The following is a 12175-nucleotide window of genomic DNA, read 5'->3' on the forward strand; positions in this document are numbered from 1 at the left end:
AGCATCAAGGACCCAATAAAAATTCTAGTGTCACCACAAATCCTTACATAACACATGGGTTCCAAAAGTTCATCTAAAACATGCCTTAATGATAATATAATCTAATTTACAAAGCCTTTTGTGACGTTTTAAAACATCACAGGGTGACTTAAACAACCAAAACTGGTCACATGCTGTGCCTCGTGACATTACCTTTTGTCATGAATTGTATATTAAAAAAAATGCATGTCTAAATACCCCGTGTTGGTTCAAGACTCACAAAACAGGTGATATAATGCCAGCAATTAATTCCTTAAAATGTTTAGCCAAACAACCCCTTAGATAAACTTTTGTAATCTGTTTCACCATGACACTACAGAATTATGTCCTCGACTGTAGGTAATAGAACTAACAGAGGATAGAATATTATCCTCATAGATGATACATAGTAATAAACCATGTATTCTGGTGCATAATAAAACCAGTACAAGTCTTGGTTCAAAACTGGCCGAAAACAAAAGGACCAGAATCAGTCAAGGTCAAAGTGACTGGTCAATGGTTAAACTGGGTCAACAGGTCAGGTTGTTGAGTAAAAATCCAGATCATGGGTCGGGTTACCAGGCGAGATCGTTGGGTCGACCAGGTCTGGCTGCGCACATTAGCAGCCTTATGTACATACAAACTGTTGCATCGTAGTCATCGCATGATAGCACAGTACACCTTAGCAAAGCCATATATTTGCAGTTAATAAACAAAGGGAGGATCTTAGAGGGAATATTCCCTCTCCTCCTTCCTTCGAACCAACTACAGAAACCATTGCAATATGCAGGGTTTCATGAAGCCCCCGCTCCAGCCAAACCACTGTATGGGATGACCAGCAAGATACCAGTTAACACCCTATACCCTCTAGGAGGAGGTTAAATGCTGGAAAAGGTGCCTTTCCCAAAACCAAACTGTAAATAGTAAAATCCAGATTCTTAACGAAGACCCACTGCTGCAGTCGGCATTTGAGATTTATGGAAAACATGGAGATTTACACCTACTGTAATTCTGCATCCTAAACTGGATTTAGCTCTTGGTTTGGCCCCATCAATAGATGATCTGGTATCCTACTGTTAGGCGTAGAAGACAATTAGCTGGAATAAGAACACATGTGATATTCCTTAAATCATCTTAGCCATTAGTCTCCTAGAGACCCTTGAAATCTTCATAGGATTTTCAACTTTTTGAAGATTGAAAAAATGATGTTTAATACTGTACCAAGGCAGAGCTCTAAAGCACCAGAGGTCCAGAACTGAGAGAGATGTGAAGGGAGGAGATGGAGAAGAAGAGTGGAGAAGAGAGATAGGAGAGAAAGCTATGATCGAACTGATGATTCTCCTGTCCCCCAGCTTTATTTATAGTTTAAAATCCCTACAATCCTTCTCTAGTTGCCTCTTTCGTTGTACCAACCCGGAAGCAAAGGCCAAAGCCTGGAACAAGGAAAAGTCAGTAAAGATAAACTGAAATCACGAAATCTCCAATAGAAGAAAGCGTCACCTCGTAGGCCCGCGCATCATCTTCCATATCCGAGAGAACATCCCGGTCAACTAGGGGAATGCAAGTCAATGCCAGATGTTTGGCAGCCTCCACATCCCCGATCACTTTCTGGTCGGTGCAAGGGACAAATAAATCTGAGCTCACCTTCTCCTTGCCCTTATCTTTCTCGGCACCTTCCAACAAGGGGGCATCGTCAAAAACTGTGAGAGAACCCTCCTCCCTTGTAGTATGATCGGAGGAGGAGGGTGCCTTCTTTTTGCTCAGATGCTAACCCTGATTATTATGGCCCCTAGAGGCCGGGGGAGGGACGTTCTTCTTGGGCTTTTTTCTCAGAAGATCCTTCTTCTGTTCGGTTGGAACTTCCTTCCTTTTTTTTTTCCTTATCCAAGGGGGAGAGGACTGTATCCCCGGTAACTTGGAGATTCTCCGTTTCCATAAAATTGGTGAGGGAACCCAAATCAAAATCCACTATACCAAATAGAAAAGAAGGGATTAGCACAAAGTGAAAATCGACGAGAAGTGGACAATGAAAAGAGACGAAATCCAAGGGCGCTCACTCCTCTCCAACTCGGACATGTCCAGAGCGTCAATAGCGTCCAGTTCCACAGTCCTCGGAGTAGTCATAATCCTCTCCAAGGTGGATAAATCCTCGTCATCGAGAATTGGGACCTTGTTCAGAGCAGAGGTGGTCGGAAAACCCCATGTATTGGGGAACTTGGGTCCCACATATGAAGCCCAAAAGAATTTCTATTTCCAACCTTGGATAGAGGTGGGGATTTTTCCCATAATAGGAATGTCGCGCTGACGAAAGTAATACCACCCGGGGTCACCACTGTTTGAGTTCAGTAGGAAACACCTAATGAATAAAGCAGGAGAGGGACATCTACCTAACCGAGTACATCTATGGATGAAGACTCTGACACATCTCTAGCAGTTCGGAACCAATTGGCTGGGGGCAACTCCGTAATGCTTAAGAAGACAAGAAACGAATACTGGAAGAGGACAGCGGAGGCCGGCCTCTAAGGCATCCAAAATGAGGCCTACCTCAGTAAGAGAGATGTAATTGAAGAAAAAAAAAAGACGCAGAGCGGGGTAGCTTCTGAGATGGAAAGAAGTCAGAGAGTCAAGAGGTTTTCAAGCTTAGAGAACTTGAAGACGATGGAAAAGAGAAGCCCCGGAAGATAGAATGCTTTATACCCTTGGGAGAAAGAACCAAGGCTCTTGATCCAATCAGTGATTTTAATTGAATGGTCAGGATGAAAGGAAAAGACGAAAGAAGCACGTGTTTTGAGAATGAGGTAAGCTACCTCGACAAGGAAAACACCGGGAGAGCAAGAAATTTAAATTCGAACTTTATGATATCCTTTCAACTTCCCTCAAAAGGCGTGAAATCCAGAGGATATCTCGGGCCCACGTGTGAACAACGGCGAATGGTGGTGCGGTTATGAAGACCCTTCAAGGTAAACTCATCCAAAAGATGAAAAAAGAAAGTAATTTCTGACTGGTACCCAGTTCTGCTGGGCATTAAACCGATCATCATCGAGACATAATGACGAGCAAAGATTGCAGATAACCGAGCATACAAGCCGAAGAACCTCTGCATGTGCTGAATGGATAATTCTCCCCATACCTCATTCCAGGTAAGGGGAGTAGGGGGCAAATGATACACCACACTTTATCTACCCAATTTGGGTGTAACACGTGGAATGATTCGGATTATAAGTGACCGAGCCACGACTGGGAGAGGGCAGACCACTAACAAAACTGTTATACTAGTCTAGACACGTCAGCAAAATCAGTTAAGAACTTCCTAGTGGATGGAGGCTGATAATCGTAATTGACGAACGAGAAGATCCCGGATCCCTCTTTTTGGAAGGGTTTCCTAATCCGAGCACAGGGGGACCACCATAGAGGGAAGGAAAGCCCACTGGCGAATCCCAAGGAAGATCAGAGAAAGGAGATTGGAGAGAAACTTGTATAAATAAGGGTCTTTGCACCCATGTAAAGACATTCTTTGATCAATAGAGAAATCAAGAAACCCTAAAGAGTATTCTTCGTTTCCTATAATCTCTTTCTAACCCAATCTAGCTTGAAAGTTGCAGTGCTTGAGGATTTTCTTGGGCATCATTCTTTGTGCAACAGCTAGCAATGTAAATAGCAGCTTGATTATCACAAAACATCTTCATAGGTTGAGAAAGAGGGAACCCCAACTCTTGAAGCAATGATTTAATCCACATCAACTCGGCTGTAGTATGTGCCATTGCCCGATACTCTGCTTCAACACTAGACTGGGCAATAGTAGTTTGTTTCTTACTTTTCCAGGTGACTAAGTTACCACCTACAAAGGTACAATATCCAGTAGTCGACCGCCTATCATCATCAGCACCCACCCAATCGGCATCAGAAAACCCAACCAGATTAGCATTCCGATTAGGTTGATAAATAAGACCCTTGCCAGGAGCACCCTTTAGATATCACAATACACGGCAAGCAACATCCCAGTGAATTTTCTTTGGATGTTGCATAAACTGACTAATAACTCCAACGACAAAGGATATATCCGAGCGGGTGACAGTAAGATAAATGAGTTTCTCAAATAGTCTTCTATACTGATGAACATTTGTAAAATCTTCACTCTCAGTGGACCCAAGCTTTTGATGGGGATCCATGGGAGTATCTGCAAGTTTGGAAACAAGCATTCCGGTGTTAGTTAGTAGATCAAGGACATATTTCCGTTGAGATAAACTAACACCTTTCTTGCTTCGCAACACTTCAATACCAAGGAAATACTTGAGAACACCCAAGTCCTTCATTTGAAAATGCTGACGAAGATATGACTTAACTTGAATAATACCAGAAGTATCATTCCCAGAGATAATAATATCATCCACATAAACCATCATCACCACAATTTTGGAGCCTTAATGACGAACGAAAACAGAATGATCAGAATAACACTATGAGAACCCAACCTTAGTGACAATAGAGTTGAACTTATCCAACCATGCCCGTGGGAATTGTTTCAACCCATACATTGCTTTACGAAGCTTGCAAACTTTGGTAGAATCCTCCCCTTGGGCAGCATACCCTGGAGGTTGCTCCATATAACCTCCTCTTGAAGATCACCAAAGAGAAAGGCATTTTTGTTATCCATATGATATAAGGACCAATCAAAATTAATAGCCAGGGAAATAAGAATACGAATAGAATTCAGATGTGCCACAGGTGAGAAAATCTTGAAGTAATCAACACCATATGTTTGAGTATAGCCTTTAGCAACATATCGGGCCTTAAGCCGCTCAACAGAACCATCAGGATTATATTTGATGGTATAAACCCATCGACATTTGACAAGATCTTTGCCAGGAGGTAAAGAAACCAAAGTTCAAGTTTGTCGAGATAACAAAGCATCCAATTCTGTGTCCATTGATACCTTCCAAACAGAATGAGGTAACACCTCACAGTGGATCTGAGGAACAAAGTTAGTAGATAAAGCAGAAGCAAGTGGGTGATAGTGGGATGGAAGATGAGAAATAGAGACATATTTTTCAATGGGATAAACAATTAATGATTGGTGGGATTTCTGAGTGCACGTGCGAGTACCTTTACGAACAACGACTAGTAAGTCAAGAGAGACCTCAGCATCGTAATCAAATGGAGGGGCTAGAGTAACGACGTCAGCATTAGTGGATGGCAACTCTGGAGCATAGGAGTTCAACAGTAGTAGGGGATGGTAAGGTAGGGGGTCGGTGGTGGCGGCAACGATGATAGACGTGTGCAGGTGGAGATAATGAGATGGGAATGGGTACAAGTATAGGTGGACCAAAAAAATCGTCAGGGGTCACATTTGATGGCATAGGAGAAGAGAAATAAGGGATATTTTAAAAAAATGTGATGTGAGCACTAACATATTGTTTATTAGAAATCGGATCAAAGCATTTGTATCCTTTCTGGGTTCTAGAATAACCAGAAAGATACATTTGGTAGAGCGAAGAGATAATTTATCAACCACAGGGAGAAGAATGTTGACAAAACACACAACCAAACACACGTGGTGGAGAAGGAAACAAAGAACTATCAGGATAAAGGAGAGACACATGAATTTTATTGTTTAAAACAGATGATGGCATACGATTGATAAGATAACAAGCAGTGAGGACAACGTCACACCAAAACCGTTTGAGAACATTGATGTGGACCATAATGGACCGGGCCACTTCCAGTAAGTGCCTATTTTTGCGTTCGGCCACTCCATTTTGTTGTGGGGTGTACGAGCAACTTGTTTGGTGAATAATTGAGTTTGGTCCTTTAACAAGTAAACCCAAGTAGAACGAGAATAATCATCCACAAAACTAGCAAAATAAGAAAAGCCTAATCTATTACGAACACGACACGGACCCCAAATATTAGAATGCACTAAAAAGGCCTTACCCAGTGCACAAGGCTCCCGTGTTTAGCAAGGTCTGAGGAAGGTCAAATGTATGCAGCCTTACCCTATTTTTAGAGAAGCTGTTTCCAAGACTTGAACCCATGAACAAGCGTTCAGCAAGTGAGCACTTGGCCAACGCGCCAAGCACGACCTTCAAATATCAGAATGCACTAAAGAAAATAAAGAGGAACTATTAGGTTTGGTACAGGAAGGAAAGGAGGCACGGTGACGTTTGCCTAGTTCACAGGCTTCACTTTCAAGATGAGATGTAGACTTGCAACTAGGGACCATTAACTGAAGTTTTGATAGAGATGGGTGACCAAGTCGTGAATGCCATTGCATGGGATAAGGGATAGTAGTAGAAGTAGCTGCAGTAGAAGGTCCTGTTCCATCCAGATAATACAGGCTATTGCATTCAAGCCCGCCACCAATTGTCTTCCTTGTCTGAAGATCCTGAAAAACACAATAAGAAGGATAACAATTTACAGAACAATTAATGGACTTAGTAAGTTGACTAACAGATAAAAGGCTTAGAGGTAATTTAGGAACATGAAGATCATAAGAGAGGGTCATGGAGGATGTGGAAGAAACATCTCCACTACCAGTTACTTTAGTGGAGGACCATAGTTGTTAAGGCGCCTAGGTGAATCAAGGCGGTCGAGGGGGTTTAAAAACAAGGCGACACCAACAAGGCAACAAGGCATCGCCTAGGAAACCAAGGTGACACTAGAAATCAAGGCGAGAACTAGGTGCCTGGACACCAAGGCGTTGCCTAGTCGACGCCTTGACAACTATGTGGAGGACCCATCAGCAAGGATAACATTAGAAGAAGTTTGATTCAGTGAAGAAAACGTGCGTGACTTACCAGTCATGTGATAGGATGCACCAGAATCAATAAGCTAGGAGGCAGAAGAAGGCTAAAAGACTGACTCACCTTTATATGCTACAGTGACAGTAGATGTGGAGGCAGAATTAACTTTAAGTTGTCGGAGGCGTTTAACTAATTGGTTGTAATCATCATGGGACACAGTGGATGAGGTACATGCCATAGAACTCTGAGTCATATCGCTTAAAGATTTATCAGTAGAAGTGTCAGTTATAGCAGCATTGGCAAGTTCCTTAAAGATTTATCAGTAGAAGTGTCAGTTATAGCAGCATTGGCAAGTTCATTTGCCCATTCAGGCTTACCATGTTTGGCCCAACAGGTTTCCACAGTATGATTTGGTTTCCCACAATAAGTGCATTGGTAGGAAGACTTGTCAAAAGATGAATCATTTGTACCTTTCCACCAGTACCCCGGCCACGGCCCCTGGTTTGGCCATGATCACGACCGTGACCATGATTAGCAACAAAAGCTGAATTTTCTTTGGGAGGAGGATCAGACTTAGATGGATTGGCCAAACAATTGATACAAGAGAAGACTTCATTGAGAGAACGAACCTTCTCCCCTGTGAGTAGTTGACCTTTGACAGACTGATAGTCACGATGCAATCCAGCCAAAAGTTTTGCAACATGAAATTCTGCCCGTTGTTGTTTTAACTGATCCAAATTAGTGGTGAGTGGCTGATGTATTAGGAGTTCTTCAATCATTCCCTTATAATTCAAAGATTTATCTCCCTGTTGAAAAGTGAAAAGTTTCTCATAACGGTCATAAATACGGGAGATTTTCTTTTCTTGAGAAAAACTCTCACGTAGACCATTCCAAATCCTTAGCAAGAGTGTGGAACATCACATAGAGGAAATCGCAGGTTCAACACTGTTCCATAACCATATTTTAACAACTGAGTTCTCACGCATCCACTCATCATAATTCTTGACTGTAATAGGGTCCTTTGGATCAACAATAGGTGGGTCATCTGTAATATACTTTATTTTTCCTTTTGCATGAATATATGCTTACACTGCCTGTGGCCATAACACATAGTTTGAAACTGTAGATATTTAATGGTAGTAATTTGAACTTGGACAGTATCCGTTTGAATTTTTGGGATCAACCATTAGTAAAGCTTTAGCAATTCCTTGGAGAAGCAGCAGTAGTAGAATAATCGGCAACAATAGTAGCAGAAATAATAAATAGAACTGGTACTTGAATAGGACCAGATGAGGGTAAAAAAGTAAATATTCAGCACAATTCCTTGGAGAAGCAGCAATAGTAGAATAATCGGTCCTATTCAAATAGCTGAAATAATGATAGAACTGGTACTTGAATAGGACCAGATGAGGGTAAAATGGTAAATGCCCAGCAAAAAAGTGAATACCAGATCAATCGACAGTATGTTTTTATTTTAAAAAAAACCCAGAAGTTCCAGAAGTGCTATCGGCAGTAGCAGGGGAAAACTCAGAAAAAGAGCAGTTCCAGTGGAAGGAATATACGCAGAAGCAGGAGAACAAAAAATCCAAATTGCAAAAACAAGAGAAGTCAAATTCTGTACCTGAAGTAGAAAACCAGAATTGATTGATTAGAGAAAGCAGCTTGAAAGAGATTCCTCTCTAAGGAATCAGAGGAAGAGCAAAAATTGATTTGAAGGGTTATATAGATCCACTGATTGGATCAGAAGGACAGCAGCAGGTATGAACAAATTCCAATCGATTCTTCACTTCAGGTAACCAGTAGAAGTAAAAGTCTAGTTCTCAATTGAAAACTTCATCTAGGGTTTAATCTTCAACCATATGCAGCATAGGGTGCTGCACCCTTTAACAAAAAATCGAGCTGTAGGAGACTCTCAAACCAGAATCGCAGATACAATTTAATGGTTAAGCTCTAGTACCATGTAGCAAGGCAGAGCTCTAAAGCACCAGAACCGAGAGAGATGGAGAAGAAGAGTGGAGAAGAGAGACAGGAGAGAAAGATATGATTGAACTGATCATTCTCCTGTCGCCCAGGAAGAACAAACTAAACTTAGAATCCTAATCTAAGTACAAAAGCCAAAACAGAGAATCTCGATTAAGACTAGGAATAGCTTAATCGAGATTCTCACACCACTCGATACTTTAACCAGTACTATAATATTATTTGATAAGAAATATTTTGATCAAATCAGGAGCCTGCTTCTGGGTAAGGTTGGCAATGCTTCAAGTTAACACAAAGAGTGATGCTAAAGCATGTACTCTAAACCTCATCCTGTTATCTATCAGGATGAAAATCCAACCTAACTTGGGAAAATGTGGCTGGCTTTTAGGTGCAGTGCAGCTTTAGCACATAGTACAAGGGCTAGGTGTTCAATCTGAACTGAGTCTGTTTATTAAGTGGGTTTGAAATCCAAACTTGAGCTCTTCATACTACTGGTTGGGTTGGAGGGCTCAGTCACAAGCTTAAGATCAGTTACTGTTCTTTTAGATACTGGTCAATCCTTTGTTTTTTCTGCCCCACCATGGCTGTGTATGTTGTGCATGAGTGCATTGTGTGAAATGAAGTTTTGTATCATCTACCAATGCAACTTTTTTTTTTCCTGATCACTGCTTTTGCAGCTATCGTTTGGACCAATTGGTTGGCTGATGATCTCTGAGATTTTCCCATTACGTGTTAGAGGGAGAGGTTTAAGTGTTGCAGTGCTTGTCAACTTTGCATCAAATGCTCTGGTGACATTTGCTTTCTCCCCGTTAAAGGTATCTATCTCCATCAACTCTGCCTTCCCTACTTTGTCCAAATAATACTTTCCTTGCATTTTCCTGAGTTGAATGCCATCTCTTAAAGTTATGCATCTGGAATATTCTGTTATAATATCACATTAATCATGTGAAGAACTATGAAAGTGATTTCAACTTTTCACTCCCTGCTCTTTTTCCTTAAGATTTAACGATAAACATTCCTACAGAAAGCACTTAATCATACTACAGGTATCAATCTTAATCAACTCTCACCTATCTCATGCTTTCAATGACATTTCCTGGAATCTACCTGAATTAATTTTCATCTCTTGGAAGATCGCATCATCATACTGATTTATATCATACAAGAACGCATCATGATATTGTTTTATATTATTGTATGAATTTGAATGGCAAGTTGTTAATAACATCTAATCATATCAAGACCAATACGTGATAGCACAGTTTCATTATTCTATAGTTTGTGTTGAAGTCTTCTGAGGGTGGGCCTTGGTGCAACGGTAATGTTGCACCCCAAAAAAGGTTAGAGTCTGGAAACAGCATCTCCACAAAGCGGGGGTAAGAGTGTAAGACTCTGTAAATTATGACCTCCCCAGATCCCGTCCCCCAGATCCCGCGGTGGCGTCAATTCATTTAGTTGAAGCATTCTTACATATTTCAAATACAAAGGATGGTTTATTGTTTGGGTAATCTAAATCAATCAGCTTTGGTACCAAGGGCAGAAACCTTGTGTCCATAGTGTAATGAATCTAGGATCATCGGATTTATTTCTGCTATAAATCCAAAAGATATGATGGCTTCTCCGTGTAGATGAATTTACTCTTCAAAGTAAGACATGAGCTGAATGCTGAATTGTATTTGTCTGCTGTCACATATTCTGAAGGAGATACTCTAGTTTGGGTTGCTTAAAAGGTCAATACACAAATAAGCAAAAAATGCAAATTGAATGTAAATTTTGACTCGACACCTGTTTTCTCACAGAATGGGTGGTCAGAGTATTCTGACTGTCCCCAAAAATGTACAATTGTCTGGTAAATTTTCTTGATCAGACCATTTGATTGGGCTGTTTGATCATTCTGACTTCTGGGCCCAAATGGTCTAAGGCCCATTTCATTTGTACCTGTACATTATATCCATCATTTTCTTCTATTTTAAAGTGCCACTTTACAATTACCACACTACTTGAGAAGCTTTGGTAGTTTTGGTTCATATTTTCATGATAAGGTTTGCATCCACATGACACTTGGTTTGGACTTCGGAGAAAAACTTCACTGCTAATTTATGCGAGTAAAATCAGGTTGCTATTGTGAACTAGGAAGATAGAAATTATGGTTTGTTTCAATATATTGTTGAGGCCCAAACCAAACCGCTTATATAATCAACCTGCTCAATCCTTGCCACTTATTTCATGTTCCAGATAACCTTAAGTGTAGGTGGTTCTCCAGTCTAGCCTGGATCGTCATGACTCCAATCTGACCTGGCCCAACCTCCCCATATTATTTTTACTCTAATCATATAGGGGACCCATCTTAAACTGGTCTTCCCTTCTGGAAATTAGGTTGATTGATTGCAGTCCAGTTTAAATTCTAGTTTCTTGAAGTGATTGTCCAACTTCACCTATAGTTGATCTCATCCTGGAAGTTTGTCTCTCTTAATATAATCAGTAGTGATTCTTCTTTTGGAAGTAATGGAAGAAAGTTCTAATGTTAGGTGGATCAACTTTTTTGTAGCTCTTCTCTCCCTGGTTGAATCTGGTGACATTAATCCTGACTCCCTATAGCTGTGACATGGAAATTTCTATGATTTCCGGTATATGTGTGAAGATTCCAGCAGAAAATTTTAGTTTTTGTAACTTTCTTTCATCTTATCAAGGCAGCCCTACTTTTACTTGCTTAAGTTAATGGTACCATTAAGAAGTTTGTTAGCGAGATTTAGGTTCTATTCTATTTTAAATTTCATTTTTTTATTTGTTAGAATGCATTTTCTTGGAATTTCACACCCTAAGAAGTTTTTTTCAAATATTTTAAAGTGCTATCTTATCATATCGGCCAACTAGTAGTCATTAAGTGTTCATTGAATATATGCATTTTTTTCAACAACTAGTATTTGTTTTTCCATCATTTCTCATGAAAGTTCCTTGAATGGCTAATGTAATTATTTTCTGAATTTTGTTGCAGTCATTGGTCGGAACTGGATTTGTGTTTGTTATATTTGGGGTGATAGCAATATTTTCGCTTGTCTTCATATTCTTCATCATACCAGAAACGAAGGGGCTCAGTCTCGAGGAAATTGAGGCCAAAATCCTTTAGCACTCTGTTATTTTCTTTTTCCTGTACTAATTGTTACTGAATCAGAGGCTACATTAAATAGTAAATAGAAACAGATCCAAGAGAAGGGAACCTACAGGAGAAGAGAAGGAAGAAGAAGAACATGAAAAAATAACAAATCGATGGGGTTACATATGCACTATGTGATTTCAACGACCATATATTTGTAAGATATAAAAACTCTATAATTTGCAAGTTGTACCCCTGGCTAATTACTATTTGCATGTAAACCCCTCTCAATTAACTTCAATTACAAAGAACCACATGCGATGCATATTTCTCAACACTCCCC

At 40.3% G+C, this 12175-nt stretch overlaps 1 protein-coding gene across 2 annotated transcripts in view; it reads left to right on the top strand.

Annotated features, from left to right (window-relative positions):
* LOC122664622 (D-xylose-proton symporter-like 2) overlaps positions 1-11951 on the top strand; it is a 114404-nt gene extending 102453 nt beyond the window's left edge. For both annotated transcript variants that reach the window (XM_043860523.1, XM_043860522.1), the window contains 2 exons: positions 9416-9553; positions 11734-11951. In XM_043860523.1, coding sequence (XP_043716458.1) covers positions 9416-9553; positions 11734-11865 — 270 coding nt within the window. In that variant the 3' untranslated portion in view covers positions 11866-11951. The remainder of the gene's footprint in view (positions 1-9415; positions 9554-11733) is intronic.
* Positions 11952-12175: the final 224 nt, after the last annotated feature.

This window comes from Telopea speciosissima, chromosome 6 (assembly GCF_018873765.1).
Source record: "Telopea speciosissima isolate NSW1024214 ecotype Mountain lineage chromosome 6, Tspe_v1, whole genome shotgun sequence".
NCBI lineage: Eukaryota > Viridiplantae > Streptophyta > Magnoliopsida > Proteales > Proteaceae > Telopea > Telopea speciosissima.